At 35.5% G+C, this 17,871-nt stretch overlaps 1 protein-coding gene across 1 annotated transcript in view; it reads right to left on the reverse strand.

Moving 5' to 3' along the window:
• The window catches only part of USP45 (ubiquitin specific peptidase 45), an 83,093-nt gene that overhangs the window by 13,257 nt on the left and 51,965 nt on the right, over positions 1-17,871 (reverse strand). Inside the window, exons 9-11 of the mRNA XM_044676580.1 lie at positions 10,206-10,293; positions 2,865-2,946; positions 925-1,016 (exon numbers count right to left, since the gene is read on the reverse strand). Of these exons, the coding sequence (XP_044532515.1) occupies positions 925-1,016; positions 2,865-2,946; positions 10,206-10,293 (262 nt within the window). The remainder of the gene's footprint in view (positions 1-924; positions 1,017-2,864; positions 2,947-10,205; positions 10,294-17,871) is intronic.

A 17,871-nucleotide genomic window follows, 5' to 3' on the forward strand; every position in this document is an offset into this window, starting at 1 on the left:
GAATTTAAATGTATAAAGTTTTAATGATATTTGAAGTCATCTTAAGAGGAAAAAACATTTGATAAAATTTAAAATGCCTTTGATCAAAAGTGTTGCAAAGAGAGAAATGTAATTTGGATCAAAGAAAATGGATCCATAAAGTTATTTAAGAAAAATTTTTTTTCTCATTCATAAAACATTCGAAAATTTTAGATTGATGCCATGATGACACATGTTAAGACTGTGTGACAAGATATTGGTGGTTATAATACATAATGCTTTTTTAAAAAAAGTGGGTACTGAGAGAACACAATGGAAAACATGTCAGCATTTTGGGCTTATTTTACCATTAGAAATATCTACCAATGCAAACCCCTAATTTTTCAAAGTTCCACAATGGCAGTTAAAATATTTTATTAATAGATTCAGTCATTAAAATAAGAATTATCAAGCAATAGGAAGCTTATCAGATGATTTAATTAGAATTTTCCAGGTGAAAAAATTAAGTATTGCATCTGAAATGAAAATGAATAGTGGGGGCAGCTGGACAGTTATTTATATTGGTACCAGACCAATTTTCATGCAATATTCTTCTCACTCCAATCCCAAAAGTAAGCTAATATGGGCAATATTATGTGTTCTCTTTACACCCTTGCAGGCTTGTTTTGAGGGTCAAATAGGAACAACATATAAAAACACAATGGGGGGGGGTGGGCAGCAAATGTCTATATATAGGTCTAAAATGACTTTTATATTCATATTCCAGAAAACAAGACAATCATCTAGGCAAGGAGAGTATCTCATTTTAAAAGGGACTAAACTATTATGAAGTAATTCTTCATCAATATATTTTTGCCAAGTTACATTTAAAACAAAACAATGATAAAAAATGTTATGTGATAGTGCTCTATTTTTTCACATTGAATTGCATTTCAAAATACCTACATTTTCACATTCCTCACACATGACTGTGCTAGTCAATTCACCAACAAAGATCCTATCTATGAAGTTCATCTTCACTCCTTCTCTTCCATATGCTGCAAAAATAGTGCTTTTTTAATTTGAAAATATATGCAACATCAATAAAAATAAAACATATTTCATTCCATTCAAACATAATCAACAGTATAGGTATTTATATACTAAATACATAAGATATCCTTTCTCCTCCCACATTTGCTCCTTCCCCATAATTTTGGGAGAATCCTAAACTTCTGAAGGGTTGGTTATAAGAGACAAAAAATTATAAACTGTTTTAATTAAATATTGCTCAAAATAAATTTGGATTATTCACTTTTCACATTTAACTATTCTTCCCAAACTTTGTGGATTTGTTCTCTATAGTTGCCAGTGTAAACGCAGAATACCCAAATGTAATTACTAGTTTATTAGGTAATAAAATATGTAATCGACAATTTCTGTTTTATATTTACTTAGCAATATAAGAATACACATTTAAAAAATTATAGTAGACATGTTTCTCTACCCACCTTTCTACCCTTCCTGGACCTATACCCTCCATATTTCACATAAACCTTTAAAACAATGTCATATCATAAAAATAAAAAATTGCTGGGATAATTCTTTAAAAATAATAATAAATACTCTTAAAGAGAAGGAAGAAAAATTATGTTGGTTACATGAGAAACCTATCTAAAAACAGATGTTATTTGTATGAATGTATTTATGTAAAGACAGACATCCAGAGACAGATACACAAAAAGACAGATTGAAAGAGAGGCAGATCTGGTCTGATCTGCAATTTCATTGGTGTTGGTGACTCTTGGTAAGTAAACTCATTCAAAGGATACAAATCAGCAACTTTCCTGTAACTTTGAGTCTTAAGGAGTTGTTGGAATCATTAGGAGGTTAGTTGATATGCCAAAGAATTCCACAGCTAGATAGAGATAGAATTTGAACTTGGAAAGGCTGAACATGGATGGCCCAACTCTCTATTGTAATTTGATCCAGATTACAATGTGATTGGGAAATATTTAGCAAAATAAATAAAAATATAATGCAACAGAGATAATGTTAATTTGGGGTTTCCTAAGTCAATATACAAATTGTAGGGATCCCTTTTGACTTGTGTTTGATACCACTCTATTCACTATACCATATTGCCTCTCAATTACGCACTAAACATAACATGAGGCCTTCTATAATAAATCTTTTATATGTGGAAAATGATGATGATCCAAATTTTATTTTTAAAAATAACTTATCTTAAGAAATAAACTAGGGTGCAGATGGGTGGCTTAGTGGATTGAGAGCCAGGCCTAGTAGAGATGAGAGGTCCTAGGTTCAAATCTGACCTCAGATACGTCCTAGCTGTGTGAACCTGGGCAAGTCACTTGATCCCCATTGCCTAGCTCTTACCACTCTTCTGTCTTGGCGCCAAGACAGAAGGTAAGGGTTTAAAAAAAGAAATATACTAATGCTGAAGAAAAAAATGATAAATGTTAATAGAACATTCAAGTTACCTTCAGTGGGTATGTCACAAACTACCATCCAAATTAAATTATTTGAACAATTTCCTCAAAATGTGTAAAATTCATCATAATTAAGCATCAAATGTGAAGAAGGGAATGATATTATGGGTATATTAAGGTAAAATGTCAAAGACATCAGAGACAAAATCAAGCTTAAAAAACACAAAAAATTCTAAATGAAAATGGGTTAAGAGAAAAATGAGTCTTGGAGTTATCCTATGCCTACACTAGATGGCACTACTCTAACATGAAAACCTATTTAGGTCAGATAGAGATTGAGTCTTTAAAATAATCATTTTAAAAGGAAATAGAAAAAAATTGTAAGGAATACACGAATTGTTTTTTAAGATAAAGCTATAGATTATGTAAATGTGACAGGAAGAGTCAACATACCTTTGACTTTTTTTCTAGTTTCTTCATCTGCAGTTTTAGCAGTTGGATTATTAAATGCTTTTAGAATGCCACTTTGTATTCTCTGTAAAACAATTCCATTAAGATTTTTATGACGATTAAAAGGATTAAATTTCTTGAAACAGGCAAGGTTTAATTGGTTATATATGACATGATTGGTTCTTCTGAATAAAAACGTATTTCTCTACAAAGGCAGTGATGTATGGCAAATTTGTCAGAGATCTGGAAGTTATCTAACCTTTTTCACCCAACAGGTATCTCAAAAGATAAGTCAAAATCCCTTGGAACCTCAATTTCCTTTTCTACAAGTTAGAAGGATTAAGCCATCATCTCTAAAGTGAATCTTAGCTTTTATCTAAATCTTAGCAATTTCTAAAGGTGTATTCATTTGGCCCGCAAAACACCATTTTGAAGCTCCTTGTAGTTTATAAGTGCTAATGTAGTTCCAAAATGTAAGGAGCCTGATCTCTTCCTAATTTAAAAGTTTAAGGCTCAGCATTTCAGTGATATATGATTCTTCAGCCACAGCTAAAGAAAATAATAAAGAATGGTACAGTATGCCATTTTATTATTCAGATGATTTAAACTTAAAAAAAAACTTTGCAATTTCTACACTTCTAATCCTAGATACAGAAATTCTTCTAAAACAATCTTCAAACTATTATGCAGATTAGTGCAAGTGAAGACCAAGATATCCTTTGTCTATATCAAGAAAGAACAACTAAGTTTCACTAATCAGGGTTTAGAGTAAACTTTACAATCATGAATAACCATTTATTGGTGTTGAGATATACTGCCTACTTAATTTAAGTCACTCCTGGCTATCAAATAAACAATAATGCTTAATTTCCACACATCCCACATTTCCCACACATATATCAATTTTAGGTATTAAATACTTTATTCAGGCTATATGTAGAGATAGAGGGGTTTCTAGGAACTCAGGTAATAGGGTCCAGGTGGGAAGAAAGTGCTTATCTCAAGCAAGCGAGTTAAAGCACTTCAGCCTTCTGAGAACTCTAGGGGATGAAGCATTTGACTAGCTTATGAAGAAGGAGCTCTTAAATTGATCATAAATTTTCCTGGCTGAATGAGGTCCACAAAACTCTTACATGTCTCCCCATCATCTCCCTCTCAGGTACAGCTTGTCCCTCAAGCCCTGTGTTGGTCTCTGATCATTCTCCATGTTGGCACTTCGATCAAAGCTGAACAGCCCCACCAGTTAATAGCAGAGTTTGGCTTAGTATGAAATACATAAGATTTGTAAAATTCAAAATTATTTTTATACTTACAAACCATTTTTATTTCATCAGTTTCATTATTCTATCTCTGTCCTGGCACTCCAAGCTCCTGCCCCAGAACTCTGGTCTTATAGGTTCATTTCTATTACTCTACTTATACTCGAACCAAACTCACCTCAGTACTTCCAGGCCATCTTCAAGATGCCAAACAACTACTTTCCAGCCTCCAACCTTCACCCACTACAAGTCTTCAACTTCCCTCTGTGGCACCCTGTGCTCTTGATTAGTAAACATTTATCGGACCTGAGCTATGCCAAGCTTGCTCACAGTCCTATGGAGGTGTTTCTGCCCCTGTTCTCTAGTCTCCACTTCATCCTCACCTCCCTGTTCTCCCAGCTCTCCCTGAGAGCTCAGGCTTCTAACTGTTGGGCACTCACAACATGGCTCCTGGACCTAGACTCACTTTGCTTCCGTCTGCTCATGCTTCATTATTACCTCCACTCAACCTCCGTCACCACTTCCTCTATAAGTCCTTGAAGGAAAGGTTGTTTTGCTTACTTATATTTGTATCCCCTGCATTTTGCACAGTGACTGGCATATAAGTGCTTAATAAATGCTTTGCTAATCCATCCATCTCCACTAATGGATGTTGTCTAATCATTTTTTAGCCTTGTCTGACTCTGTGGTTTGCCATTTCCTTCTCCAGCTCATTTTACAGATAAGGAAACTGAACTAAACAGGGTTAAGTGACTTGCTCAAGGTCACGTGGTAGTGTCTGAGTCCAGATCTGAACTCAAGATGATGAGGCCTAGCACTCTACCTACTGTATCACCTAGCTGCCCCACTAATGAACGTAGTAGTTAACGATTCACAACTAGGCCATGTTAGACCCATGTTTTCTCACCCAGCAGCTATTCAACATATTAAAGGATTTCTCCTTATTGTGAAATTATTTCATTTATGAATTTCTGTTAATGGTCTATAACAAAATTTCATATAACTCTTAGTTATTAATTTCCCAAGTATCCTAAAGATATATTTTTAACCTATTTCTACATAATTCTGATTATTTACCTGGGGAAGTCTCTAAATGAAAGAAATTTTCAACAGTAAAACCTCACTAATATGGGTTGTTAAAATTTGAAATTCACTATAATTTATTTAGGTATATTACATGTATTAAAAAATTTAAAATATTTCTTATAATTCAGACCACTTATTAATTTTCAGGCTGCCCACTGTCTGAATTACTATTCTTACTGCATTATGAACTAGTTAAAATCTTATAATCTGATCAAGGCATTTAGCTATATAAAAATAAAACTAATGAAAAAGTTTGAAATAATTGAAAATTATATCATACATTCGTCTTTTGAACATGTGACGTAACTTATGAATCAATACTCCCTACCCTTGATCCTTAAAAGCCAACAACACACACAAAAAACCCCAATCAATAGGTAATTCACCAAGTCTAATGCTATAAAAATCTTTATAGGACTATAAGTAACCCTCTTTGTTGGAATTCCGTGCTTTTGAAAGTTAGGTTAAAGAAAGACAAGAGACTCTGGTCAGGGTATTCCTAACAACTGTAACACATTAATCAGTTAGCAGCAGGATTCAAACTATTTTAGATCTTGGGATTTTAACAGTCTCTCACGTACCAGAATAACTGTGAAGTATAATTTCAATTGAGTAACAGCAATCTCAGATTTCAAAATATTCCTCATTTATAAAAACCCATATTTTCAGAAAATATAGAAATATTCAGAAAATGTTGAAAATAATATTAAAGAAATTATGTCTGTAATCAAAACAGAACCAAAGAAAACTAGAACTCTTTACTGAAAGAAAATTATTAATAGGAAACTGGCAATTTCAAATATAAAAAAAAAATTTTAAAAATCATTGTAGTAGCTAAGAATTTTCAATAAACTTCAATGTGTTCTTATCCAACTCTAATTTTAAAGGAGCCACTTTTAAAGCTAAAAATGATCTCTCTAAATAGCTTATATGTTGTTAGGGTTTTTATAGTATTAAGCCAAAGAGAAAAGGCTCCACACAAGTACATGATTTGAATGCTCTGTGCAACTGTTTTCTGCAATATTGTTCCTGTGACGAGGGTACATTCACTTTTAACTTTCTATTCAACAGGATTACTCTTCTAAAACTTTACATTCACCAGAAAACATTTTATGAAAATAGCCTAAAAGAAGGTCAGTAGCTGTAATTATTTCTAAAGGATTCTGGTGGCAGACATATTGCTGTAGGCTTTCTTCAATCAAAAAACACATGGTAGTGACACTCTACAACAATAGCACGATTAACAGCTGTGGAGTTCCCAGGCTAGACAATGCTGCTACTGCTTGGGTACTCACTGTATCTGACTGGCACAACTGTCATTGCTCACAAGACTGAATAGGTCCACGGACTTGACACTCTATCTAAAGGCCCCAAAAAGAAGGGTAAAAAAGAGCTTTTCCTAAGCAGTTTGAGGTGATAAAGTCACAAACATACACACACATACCATTCATATATGCAACATTAAAATAAAAGAGGAATTGTTTAATTGCAGGAGATGGGATCAAATTTCAATAACCCAGTAGCACAAACTGTAGAAATAAATATCTATGAATTTATATTTGTATTATAGAGGTGTGAAAAATTCAAGTTAATCAATTATTAAAATTTAAGTTGGATTAAATATACAATATACAGTAACTGTGTTTGTAAAACAAAGGACAATCCCTTCTGTCGGTGTGTCTGAATTAGTCTTATTTTAAATGAAAATTTCATCATTTATGGAAAAATAGGTATCACATTACTTTGACTATTTACTATGTGAATTTTACAATTTCTCATCTTGCTAGACTTCCTCCAATCTATAGTTACAATAGTTATAAGAGACAGGGCACTACTATAGTTAGTCATTTTTAATTTTACCCAGTGACAAGCTTCATGCTTTGTCAGATGATGAAAAAAAATTGCTAGTCACTAACTTCTAAGTAATGAATATTAAAGAAAGGTCCACATTAACCACAGACAGCACAGTTAAAAACTCTAATCCATTCAATTAGGATTGTAAACTGACTGAGAAAGAAGAAAATAGTTATGTATTTGGAAAGCACAACAAGAATCAAATTAAAGATGTATTTGTTGCTGCACATTCCACATTGAAATATGTGAATAATAAAAGTAATATTACCTGATGTTGATCTAGTGCTTTAAGATTTGCAAAAGGATTTTAAATGCATTACCTTATTTGAGCCATGCACAACATATAAGGTAGAATACTAAGAGGTATTATCATCTCCATTTGGTAGAAGATATAACTGAGGTTCAGATAAGATGTGATCCAGAGCTTGAATCTGAACTCAGTTCTCTTGGCTTCAAGTCTAGCAGTCTTTCCACTATATTATGCTGCCTCTCACATAATGACTCATTATTTATACATCTTAAAGTTTGCAGTGCATTTCCCTCACTTCAACCCTGTGAGATAAGAATTATAATTAGCCCATTTTATAAATAAGAACATAGGGGCTCACAGAAGTTATGCAATTTGGCCAAGGTTACTCTGCTAGAACTTTGCATGTCGGGGCCTTCACTTCCAAATCTTTGGCTCTTTCTACTCACTATTTCAGGTATCATTTCTGTCAGAACTATAGCTTAACATGTCAAAGCATATTAAGAAATAAAAATTTAATATGGGAACAGAAAATATACAGTATAATCCTACTAAATCTCTGTTTATTATTTATGAATAAATGGTTGATATCCAGCCAACCAGATACAGATTATTAACCCATTTAAATAAGAGCAAAGTAAGGTATCTAACAATTATAGAACTGTTACAGAATCCCAGTAATTCAAATAGGAATCCCCTTCTACATCATTCAATTCAACAAACAATTCAGCCATAAGCACCTAAACTATGTGCAAGGGACTAAGCTAGTTACTTGAAATAAAAAAATCGAAGTATCTATCCTCAAGTAGTTTATGCTCTAAAAGGGAAAGGAGTTAAGAAAATGTAGTACAAGACAAAACAGCATGGAGAGAGAGTGAAATCAGGACAGTCTTCATGGAGGAACTGGCACCTGAGCCAAGCCTTGAAGAAAAGGATTTTAATATGCAGAAATGTGAGGCAAGTTCATTCCAGTGTAAGAAGTCCTCTGTAAGTTCAGAATGGGGTATGAGAACAGAGTTGGAAGTAGTACTCCAGTATAGCCAGAATGCCAGGCAGGGCACTCCAAGGTTGTGAGTCTTGTGAAAGAGAATTTAAACTCACTTTATCTATTTTAAGTTAAAAACCTGGAGTCCCCCATCTTTCACACTTAGTTAGTAAGAACCTTTTACTAGAAAAGGAAGTTCATACCCTAAAAGACCACAAACACTGCACCCCACCCCACACCCACCCCAAGCAGTGCTAGGCAAACTGTGATTGATTTTTGAGATGTGACGAGGAGAGCTGACAGGAGAACACTGCGTAGAAGCAGGAGCCTCTGGAATCCTGGGGATTCTTGTGCGGTCTTTTGCCGGGTGAGCATGCACTCTGGTGAGCTCTGGTGAGGTTCTTTTGTGGCTTCAGATTTTGGCTTCCTGATCTGGACTTTGGATTCTGGTGAATATTGGGCTTTCTGCACTGGATTCACTCTCCTGGGCTGGTGAAATATGCACTTGGATTTGCATTCTCAGTCAGGAGGCACTTGGAACCGGACTTAGGGGTATTTTTAGCTAGCCGATATTTTCTACCTCCTTCCTACATTTCCCTCTCTTACTATCACTATTTTGCTGTAATAAAGCTACTAAGTCTCATGACTTAATTATAAACGGCAACCACAATTTTTAAAAATTCTTTTATTTTGTCAAACCCATTTTAATTATTACAGTCCGGATGTCTGGGGAGGATGTGACACTATCAATACAGGGTTGTTCATCATCTCTTTTTGTGTCCAACTCTTTGTGACTCCATTTGGGGGTTTCTTTGCAAAGGCACTGGGGCAGTTTAACATTTCCTTCTCCAGCGCATTTTACAACACATGAGAAAACTAAGGCGAACAGGGTTAAGTGACTTGCCCAGGGTGACACAACTATTAATTGTCTGAGGCCAGATCTGAACTTGGGAAGATGAGCTCTCTGACCCTAGGCCCTCTATTCACCACACCAGTGATGGGCAAACTATGGCCACAGGCCAGACACGGCCCCCTGAAATGTTCTATCCGGCCCCTGCGACATTATTCCTAATCTGACAAATACAATGAGTAGGATACAATACAATGAAACTTCGAAAGAGTTGCCTTAGAAACAGACTGACAGATGAGCATTTCCTTTTCTTTGGCCTCCTCTTTAAAACGTTTGCCCATCACTGCACCACACCATCAACAGCCTTGACATCATCAACAGAAATAAATAAGCTAGAAGGACAGCTTGTATACAGTTCCACAGAATGAAGCTTCTAAATGACTAATTGATATTATAAGCAGGGTTTTGTGATGATGAGGTTTGGCTAAAATATATCATGAAATAATGCTGGTTGGGACAATCTTATGAAGTACACATTTTAGGCTGACCTGTTAGAAAATTCTAATCCTACCTGAACTTCCATCCAATGGAAATTCAGCAGGAAGAAAAACTGGAGAACAATCAAGACACAGAGCTGCACTACTTTGGTTCACAAGAGTCAAAATGGAAGGAATAATGATTTATTTTTTTGAAGGATATGCCTGCTTTACTGCAGGTTACTTTTTAGCTTAATAAAAATATTAGTTCTTATCGTTATTTTGTAAGAAAAAAATTATCTTATATGAACAAAGTTTAAAAAAAAAAAGGCTGAAATTTAGGTTTTTCTAATATCAAAGTAATGAGAAGTCAATGGATTGCTTATGGCCAGAAGTTATACAGTTGAGCTAGAGAGGTAGAAAAATAATCTCGATGAAGGAAATGAAAAGAACCATTTGTAAACTGATCTCTTTGGAAACTAAATTCTATAATGATACTACATATCTACAAATTACTGTCTATACATGGACAAAAGACATATTGATATTTAAAAATTTTTTTGAAAAATAACCATATGAAACTTCACCTTTGTTTCTTCTATCCTCATTGCATCCAGTAAATAATGCAGAAGTTCTTGACTATCCTGCTGTTGGAAACCTTTAAATCGTGGGGCCCTGAGATTTAAAAAAAGAAAGAGAGTGAGGCAGAGAGAAGAGAAATAACAATCATTTAATGACATACAAAACTTTGTGACTATTATATAAAAACACTTGAAACTAACAATACTACAAATTAAACGTTTCAACAAATAATACCTGTGATATGCTATGTCAAACTTTTCCTTGGTGTCACAAAAAGGCAGATGGAAGACATGAATATTACAATAAATGCAAAACCACCAGGACAAATTAACAAAAAATAATGTTCAATTTTACAATACCTACAAAGAACTACATTTACGCTCTTACTCCAGACTCCAAAATGGCAACAATACTACTTAAGCTATATTTCTTGTCCAGAACCTAAAATAGTGCTCTGAACTATAGGTGCTTAACAGATGTTTGTTGAATAGAAATAGTTTCCATATTATCTCTTGTATAATCAAAAATATTTTCTTTAAAACTACTAACATACACCGGATGACCTTCTTATGTTATTTATCTAGGAAAGTGCTTTAATGTACTGAAGTTACCCTTAAAACAGCCTGAAAAAATGGATCTCCTCAAAGCTCAATAATTTCAAGAGGTTTCATTGTTAAAATTTAAGTTGTGTTTTCCAAGACAGTTTAGGAATCAAAGCCATAACATTCTGAATACAGTTATAATAATAAAGAATTTGCAGAAGCATATGTATTTGAAAATTCTTGATAGCATGCCTGGAATTATTTGCCAATCTAGATTTGCAAAAAAATATCTAGAGCCTGAAAAAACAGGAACTGCATGTTTTAAAAATCTAATTCTGAAGGTTTATATTTTTTAAGTAAAAAAACAACAACAACAACAAAAAAACAATCCAACAACCATTTATTAAGTACTCACTATGTGCCAGGCACTGTGCTAAATGCTGGGAATACAAATATAAGAGGGAAAAAAACCAAAAAGACAAGTCTCTTTTCTCAAGGACCTTATATTCTAATGGCGGAAGGCAATCAGTTAATCAATAGACATTTATTAAGCACCTACTATATATGCCAGGCACTGTGCTAAGTGCTAGGGATACAAAAAGAGGCAAAAAGACAGACTCTGCTCTCAAGAAACTTATAATCTAATAGGGAAGATAACATGCAAACAAATATATACATATATAAACTGGGCTATATACAGGATAAATGGGAAATAATTTAGAGAGGGGATGTTGGGGGAAGGCTTCCTGTAGAAGGTGGGATTTTAGTTGGAACTTAAATAAAGCCAGGGAGGTCAGTACTTGGAGTGGAGAAGGAACAGGATTCCAGGTATAGGGATCAGCTAGACAGACTGCCAGGATACTAGAGATGAGAGAGTCTTGGTCATGGAATATAGCCAAGAGGACAGTGTCACTAGATTGAAGAGTATAGAAAACAAAGTGTAAGAAGGTTCAAAGGGGAGGACAGGGCTAGGTTATGAAGGGCTTTGAATGCTAAACAAAGCATTTTGTATTTGCTTTTGAAGGCAACAGAAAGCCACTAAAGCTTACTGAATTGGGGAGTGGCCTGATTAGATGTGCATTTTAGGAAAATTACTTTAGTGGAAGGAAGATGGATTGGGGTGGAGAGAAATTTGAGAAAGTCAGAACCTACCAGCAGGCTACTGCAATACTTTAGGTGTGAGGGATGGGAGCCTGCATCATAATAGTGGCAGAGAAGAGAAAAGGGCATATTTGAAATATTGTAAAGGTAAAATCACAAGACTTTGGCCATACCTAGGATGGAGTGGGGAGAGGAGAAAATAAGAGATAGTGAGGAATCAAGGATGATTCTGAGGCTGAGTCTGAGGGCCTGGGAAGATGCTGCCCTCAGCAGTGATAGAGAAGGTAGGAAAAGGAGAGAGTTTAGGGGGAAAATCAATGAGTTCTATTTTGAACAAATTAAGTTTAAGATGTCTACTGGATATCTAGTTTGAGATGTCTGAAAGGTATTTAGAAATGTGAGACTGGAATAGAGCAGAGTTTGGAGCAGGAAAAGATTTGATAATCATCATACAGATTGTAATTAAATCCATGAAAGCTAATGAGATCACTAAGTGAAGTGGTATAGAGAGAGAAGAGAAAGGGGTCCAAGATAGAACCTTGTGAGATATTTACAATTAGGGGGCATAATATTGGTTAAATTGTGAACTATTCCAGTCATGCTGGAAAGCAACTTGGAATTAGTCTAAAAAAGTGACTATAAAATACTTCTACTCTCTCCAGAGATTTCACATTAACGTATACTCTGAGGAGGTAAACAAACAGAAAAGGACCCACATATGCCAATATCTTCATAAGTAACACTTTTTTTGTGGTAGTAAAGAACTGGAAACAAAGTATATGTCCATCAAGTGGTAAATGACCAAATAAACTGTGGTACACGAATGTAATAAATATAATAATATATTAACATGCTGTTGGAAAATAATACATAGAGACTACATAAAATGTCTTGGGTTCTGCCCCCCTCCCAAGTTACTAGGGTGTCTCAACCTAAGGATTGTCCTCAACTCCTCATTCTGTTTCATCTTCCCTCTCCCCAAATCCAACCTAATGAATGCCATGTCTCATTGTTTTTACCTTTCTAATAACCATTGCATGTCCCCTTGTAGGATATCTGACCTTTTGCAATAGCCGGTGCCTGGTTTTCCTGTTTCAAGTCCCTCCCCATCCAGTTGTCAAAATGATCTTCCTATATGGCGCAGGTCTGACCATACCAACTCTCCTATTTAATAAACTCTGATGGCTCCCTATTGCCTCCAGATTAAAAATAAAACCCTCTGGCTTAGAAAGCCCTTCCTAATCTGACCTCTTAATCTATCTGCCTTCTAACTCCTATGTGATCTAGTGACTCTGGTTCTCATTGCTGTTCCTTATACACAATGCCCATGAAACCATTCTCAGTTCTCCTTAATTTTAGTGCCTTCCCTCTGATATTATCTCCAATTTATCTTGTTTCTACATAGTGGTTTGTATGCTGCCTCCCCATTAGACAGTGGACTCCTCAGGAGCTGGAATTGTTTTCTTTCTTTATATTCCTAAGGCTTAGCACAGTGCCTGGCACATAGCAGGCACTTAAAAAATGCTTGTTGATTAACTAAACCAGTGATGGGCAAACATTTTAAAGAGGGGGCCAAAAGAAAGGAAATGCTCATCTGTCAGTCTGTTTCTAAGGCAACTCTTTCGAAGTTTCATTGTATTGTATCCTACTCATTGTATTCGTCAGATTAGGAATAATGTCATGTGGCTGGATAGAACATTTCAGGGGGCCACAACTGGCCCGCAGGCCATAGTTTGCCCATCACTGGACTAAACCATTGTAAATGGAAAGAGAAGAAAATAACAACTAGAAACTGTAATCAAAATGACCAAACTTGGTCCCAGAGAATCAAGGAATAAGGGTATGGGGCATGTCAGACTTGGTTGACGTGTTGTATGGCTTTGCAGCTTTCTTTTATCATTCTTTATTTAGCAATTAAGGTGAGATGAAAATGAAAGGAATAACATTTTAAAATAAGAAAATCTGAGAATCTAGAATATCTTTTTATACCATGATTTGAATGAATTTTTTTAGCTGTTATCTTTTTGTGGCCATTACAAAAATTCAACCTGCTTTCATACATCATTGCTGGCACTGTACAACAGGTTTCTGTACATTGGCACTAGCTTCCATATGTCATCACATCTGTGAATGGTCAACACAACTTATCATCTAAGGGTCCTCCACTTTTGCCAGAAGCGTATTTCAGAAAAGACAAGCACATCTTTTAGCTGTCAGATTTGTAGGATCAATGTGATCTATTTTTTTAGCATTGCAATTGCTACTTTCCCCCAATAATGTTGTTTTGCTTTCCAGATAAATACAGGGTTTCTTTTAAGAGGTGTGGAAGGTGGGGGAAGAGTAGGAAGAATGTGGTTAAAAAATGAAAGATCATTAGGATTACTTCTGCAAATGAGAGAGCTGCCTTCAATTTTTTAGTAACAGTGCTTTGGCACTATAGGAGAATTTCTCAGAAATATTTGGAAGGTTCTAGTTCCAAAAAAATACTATCATTCACATTTACACTATCTTATAGGTAACCAAATTTTACTTTATAAACTATTAAAATATTGTAGACAAAATAGTTTTGTTTTTTATTTGGAAAGTGACATTTCTACTTTAACAAAATAAATTCACTCTTGTAGCAACCACACTAGGTCAGGACTTTTATCATTACTACTGTTGCAGTAGTCTTCTAACTGCTCTCTCTATCTTAAGTTTATTCCTACTCTTACTCCATCCACCTACACATCTGGCAGTGATTTTTTCTATGTCACACCACCTACACAAGAAATACCAATTCCCTATTACTTGCAAGAATACACACACACACACACACACACACACACACACACACACACACACACGGATTTGTTTGCCTCACAACCCAGCCTCTTCCTACATTTTCAATATTCTTTTGCTTTTCATTCTTCCATTCACTCTACCATCTTGACCTACTTGCTTTTTTTCAGACATGAAATTATCTCTTATCTCCATGTCTTTGTACTGGCTTTCCTCAAAGTCTGGAATCCTCTCTCTTCTCATCTCTGCCTTTTAGAATCCTGGCTTCCTTCAAGATTCAATTCAAGTGTCTCATCCTCAAGCAGACCTTTCCAGGGTCCTCTAGCTTCTAGTACTTTTCTCTCTAAGATTATATTCTCTCACTGATTTAAGAGTATGTTTCTTAAGAGTAGGAGCTATTTTTTTGCCCTTTTTAAGCTCTAGCACTTAGTACAATGCCTGGAATATAGTTAAGTGCTTAATAAATACTTGTTTAATTGGTTTCCCTTAAACACAGGTCTGACCAGGTCTCTCAATCAATTCGAGTGACTTCCTCTTACCTGTAGGATAAAATATAAATTCTTCTGCCATTTACTTTTTAAAGTATAACACAACTTGGCCCCTATCTCTTTTTAGCTTTATTGGACAACTCCTTCTGCACTTTGAAAAATAGCCAAATAGTCCTCTCTCTATTGCTCATACAGCTTAACTGCAGTCTCTCTCTGGGTCTCTCCCACATCTAGAATAACTCACTTCTGTCTCAAGTACTCCCTTTCTTCCTTTAAGAGGCAACTCAAATACCACCTTCTACAGGAAGCCTTTCTTGAAGCCAATTATGAGTGTCCTCCCTCCCTAACTACTTTGTATTTAGTCTGTAAATACCTACATATGTATACACTGTCTCTCCTGATAAGACTACAAAAGCTGCTTCTGAGTAGAAATGGCTTTTTGGGGGTTCTTTGTATCCCCAGCATCTATTTTGTTGTTGAGTTTAGTCATGTCTTTCTCTTTATGACCCCATTCTGGGGTTTTCTTGGCAGTTACTAGAATGATTTGCCATTTCCTTCTCCATCTCATTTTACAGATGAGGAAACTGAGGCAAACAAGATTAATTAAGTTACCCAGAGTCACACAGTCAGTAAGTGTCTGAGGCTAGATTTGAACTCATGAGGATTAGTCTTCCTGATTCCAAGACCAATGCTCTATCTACCGTGCAACCTTTGCTACCCTTAGATTAATACCTTGCAAAAAAAAACAAAAAAACAAAAAAACCCCAAAACATTTGTTAAATCTTATTGATAGATAACTGAATCTATGCAGATGACCTTCAAATCTATATGCTCAGTCCTAATCTCTCTTCTGAACTCTAACTGTACTTCTTAAGCTGCTTATTAGAAATTCCAGACTGAATGATTCAACAAGTGCAAAACTGATGCCCCCCACCCCAAATCCAGCCCCATTAATATTTCCTTGTATCTGTTAAGGACACTACCACCATTCTAGGTGCTCAGGTTTGTAATCACACTGTCATATTCAACTCTTCACTCTCTCACCCTAGATATTTTGTTGTCAAATCTTGCCTATCTCTACCATCTCTTGTACCTCTCCCCTTCTCTGTACTCATATGACCATCACCCTAGCTTATAGACCCCCTTATCATCTCTTGAAAATATGTCCACCTACTTGGTCTCTATCCCTCAAAACTTTCTTCACCCCAATCTATCCAAGTAATGTTTCTAAAGTGTAGGTATGACAATGTAAATTCCCCACCCAATATACTACTTCAGTGACTTCCTATTACAACTAGGATTAATATAACTTGGATCCAATTGATATTTCAAAAGCCTTGCTATATATAACTCCCTCTCGGGCAATCTATAGTCCACCAAACTGTTCTTCTTGCTATTCCTCAGATACCGCACTTCATCCAATGTTCCATCTATTCTTCACACCTTTGCAATGGCTGTCCTTCAGGCCTGTAATGCACTGGAACCTCATGACTGCCATTTAGGTTCCCTTGTTTCCTTCAAAATTGTTAAAGAAAGACCATCTACATCAATTCTTTCCATTTTTCTCAATTGGTTGCTAATACCATCTCCCTAGGAATAGCTTTGTTTATATCTGCATTTAATTGTATAAATGTTGTTTTCCCCTCATATAACACAGAAACTATTTTTTTTATTTTTTTTTGCTCAGCACTTTGCACAGGGTCTAGTACATGGCAGGGCTTAGTGAATGGTTCCTGAATGACCAAAGTTTGTTCAAGATCTGTTCAGTTCAACAATGTAAGTAATAACTTTAGATATAGTAGAAAGTGTATAGATTTCATTTATGATGATATTTCTGAAACAGTAAAACAAATAAGCTTTTGGCATTCTACAGAAGTTCTAATGATGTTCCATACATCCTTTTCAATCTCTTCAACCTTTTGAAAGGCACTTGCAGCTAAAAGAAATTTTGTGTGTATGCATTTCCTAGTTTTTAAGCTTTATATTTCTTATGTTTATTCAGAATAAATCTTTTGTCAAAGAGGGGCTCCTTATTCTTCATAAAGCCAACCTCCCTACAAGTAAATTTGAATTCATCCTTTCTCATCTTCTTCAGTAGATTCCATCTTCAATCATCTCCTCTACCTCTCTCAAATCTTCAACCTCTCCCTCCCTAATGCTCTCAAAAATGTCCACTTCTCCTTCAGCTTTAAAAAAAAAAACCACAAAATCTTGAGTAGAACCGACTTGACTCTTAAGCTATCATGCTATAGATCTCACATCTCTTTCTCAAAGACCTCGAAGAAACCGTATTTACTTGTTACTTCCACTCTCTCTGCTCTCATTCACTCCTCAACCCTTTGGGATCTGGCTCCTAACCTCATCACTCAATTGAAACTGTTCTCTTTAGTTACAAATGATTTTTTTTTTAATTTTTATTTTAATTTTTTTAACATTTATTAATATTCATTTTTAACATGGTTACATGGTTCATGCTCCTCCTTTCCCCTTCACCCTCCCGCACTCCCCCCACCCATGGCCGATGCACATTTCCACCAGTTTTGTCATGTGTCCTTGATCAAGACCAATTTCCAAATTGTTGGTAGTTGCATTGGTGTGGTAGTTTCAAGTCCACACCCTCAATCATGTCCACCCCGACCCATGTGTTCAAGCAGTTGTTTTTCTTATATGTTTCCTCTCCTGCAGTCCTTCCTCTGAATGTGGGTAGCGTCTTTACCATAAATCCCTCAGAATTGTCCTGGGTCATTGTATTGCTGCTG

This window comes from Gracilinanus agilis, chromosome 4, assembly GCF_016433145.1.
Source record: "Gracilinanus agilis isolate LMUSP501 chromosome 4, AgileGrace, whole genome shotgun sequence".
Lineage (NCBI taxonomy): Eukaryota > Metazoa > Chordata > Mammalia > Didelphimorphia > Didelphidae > Gracilinanus > Gracilinanus agilis.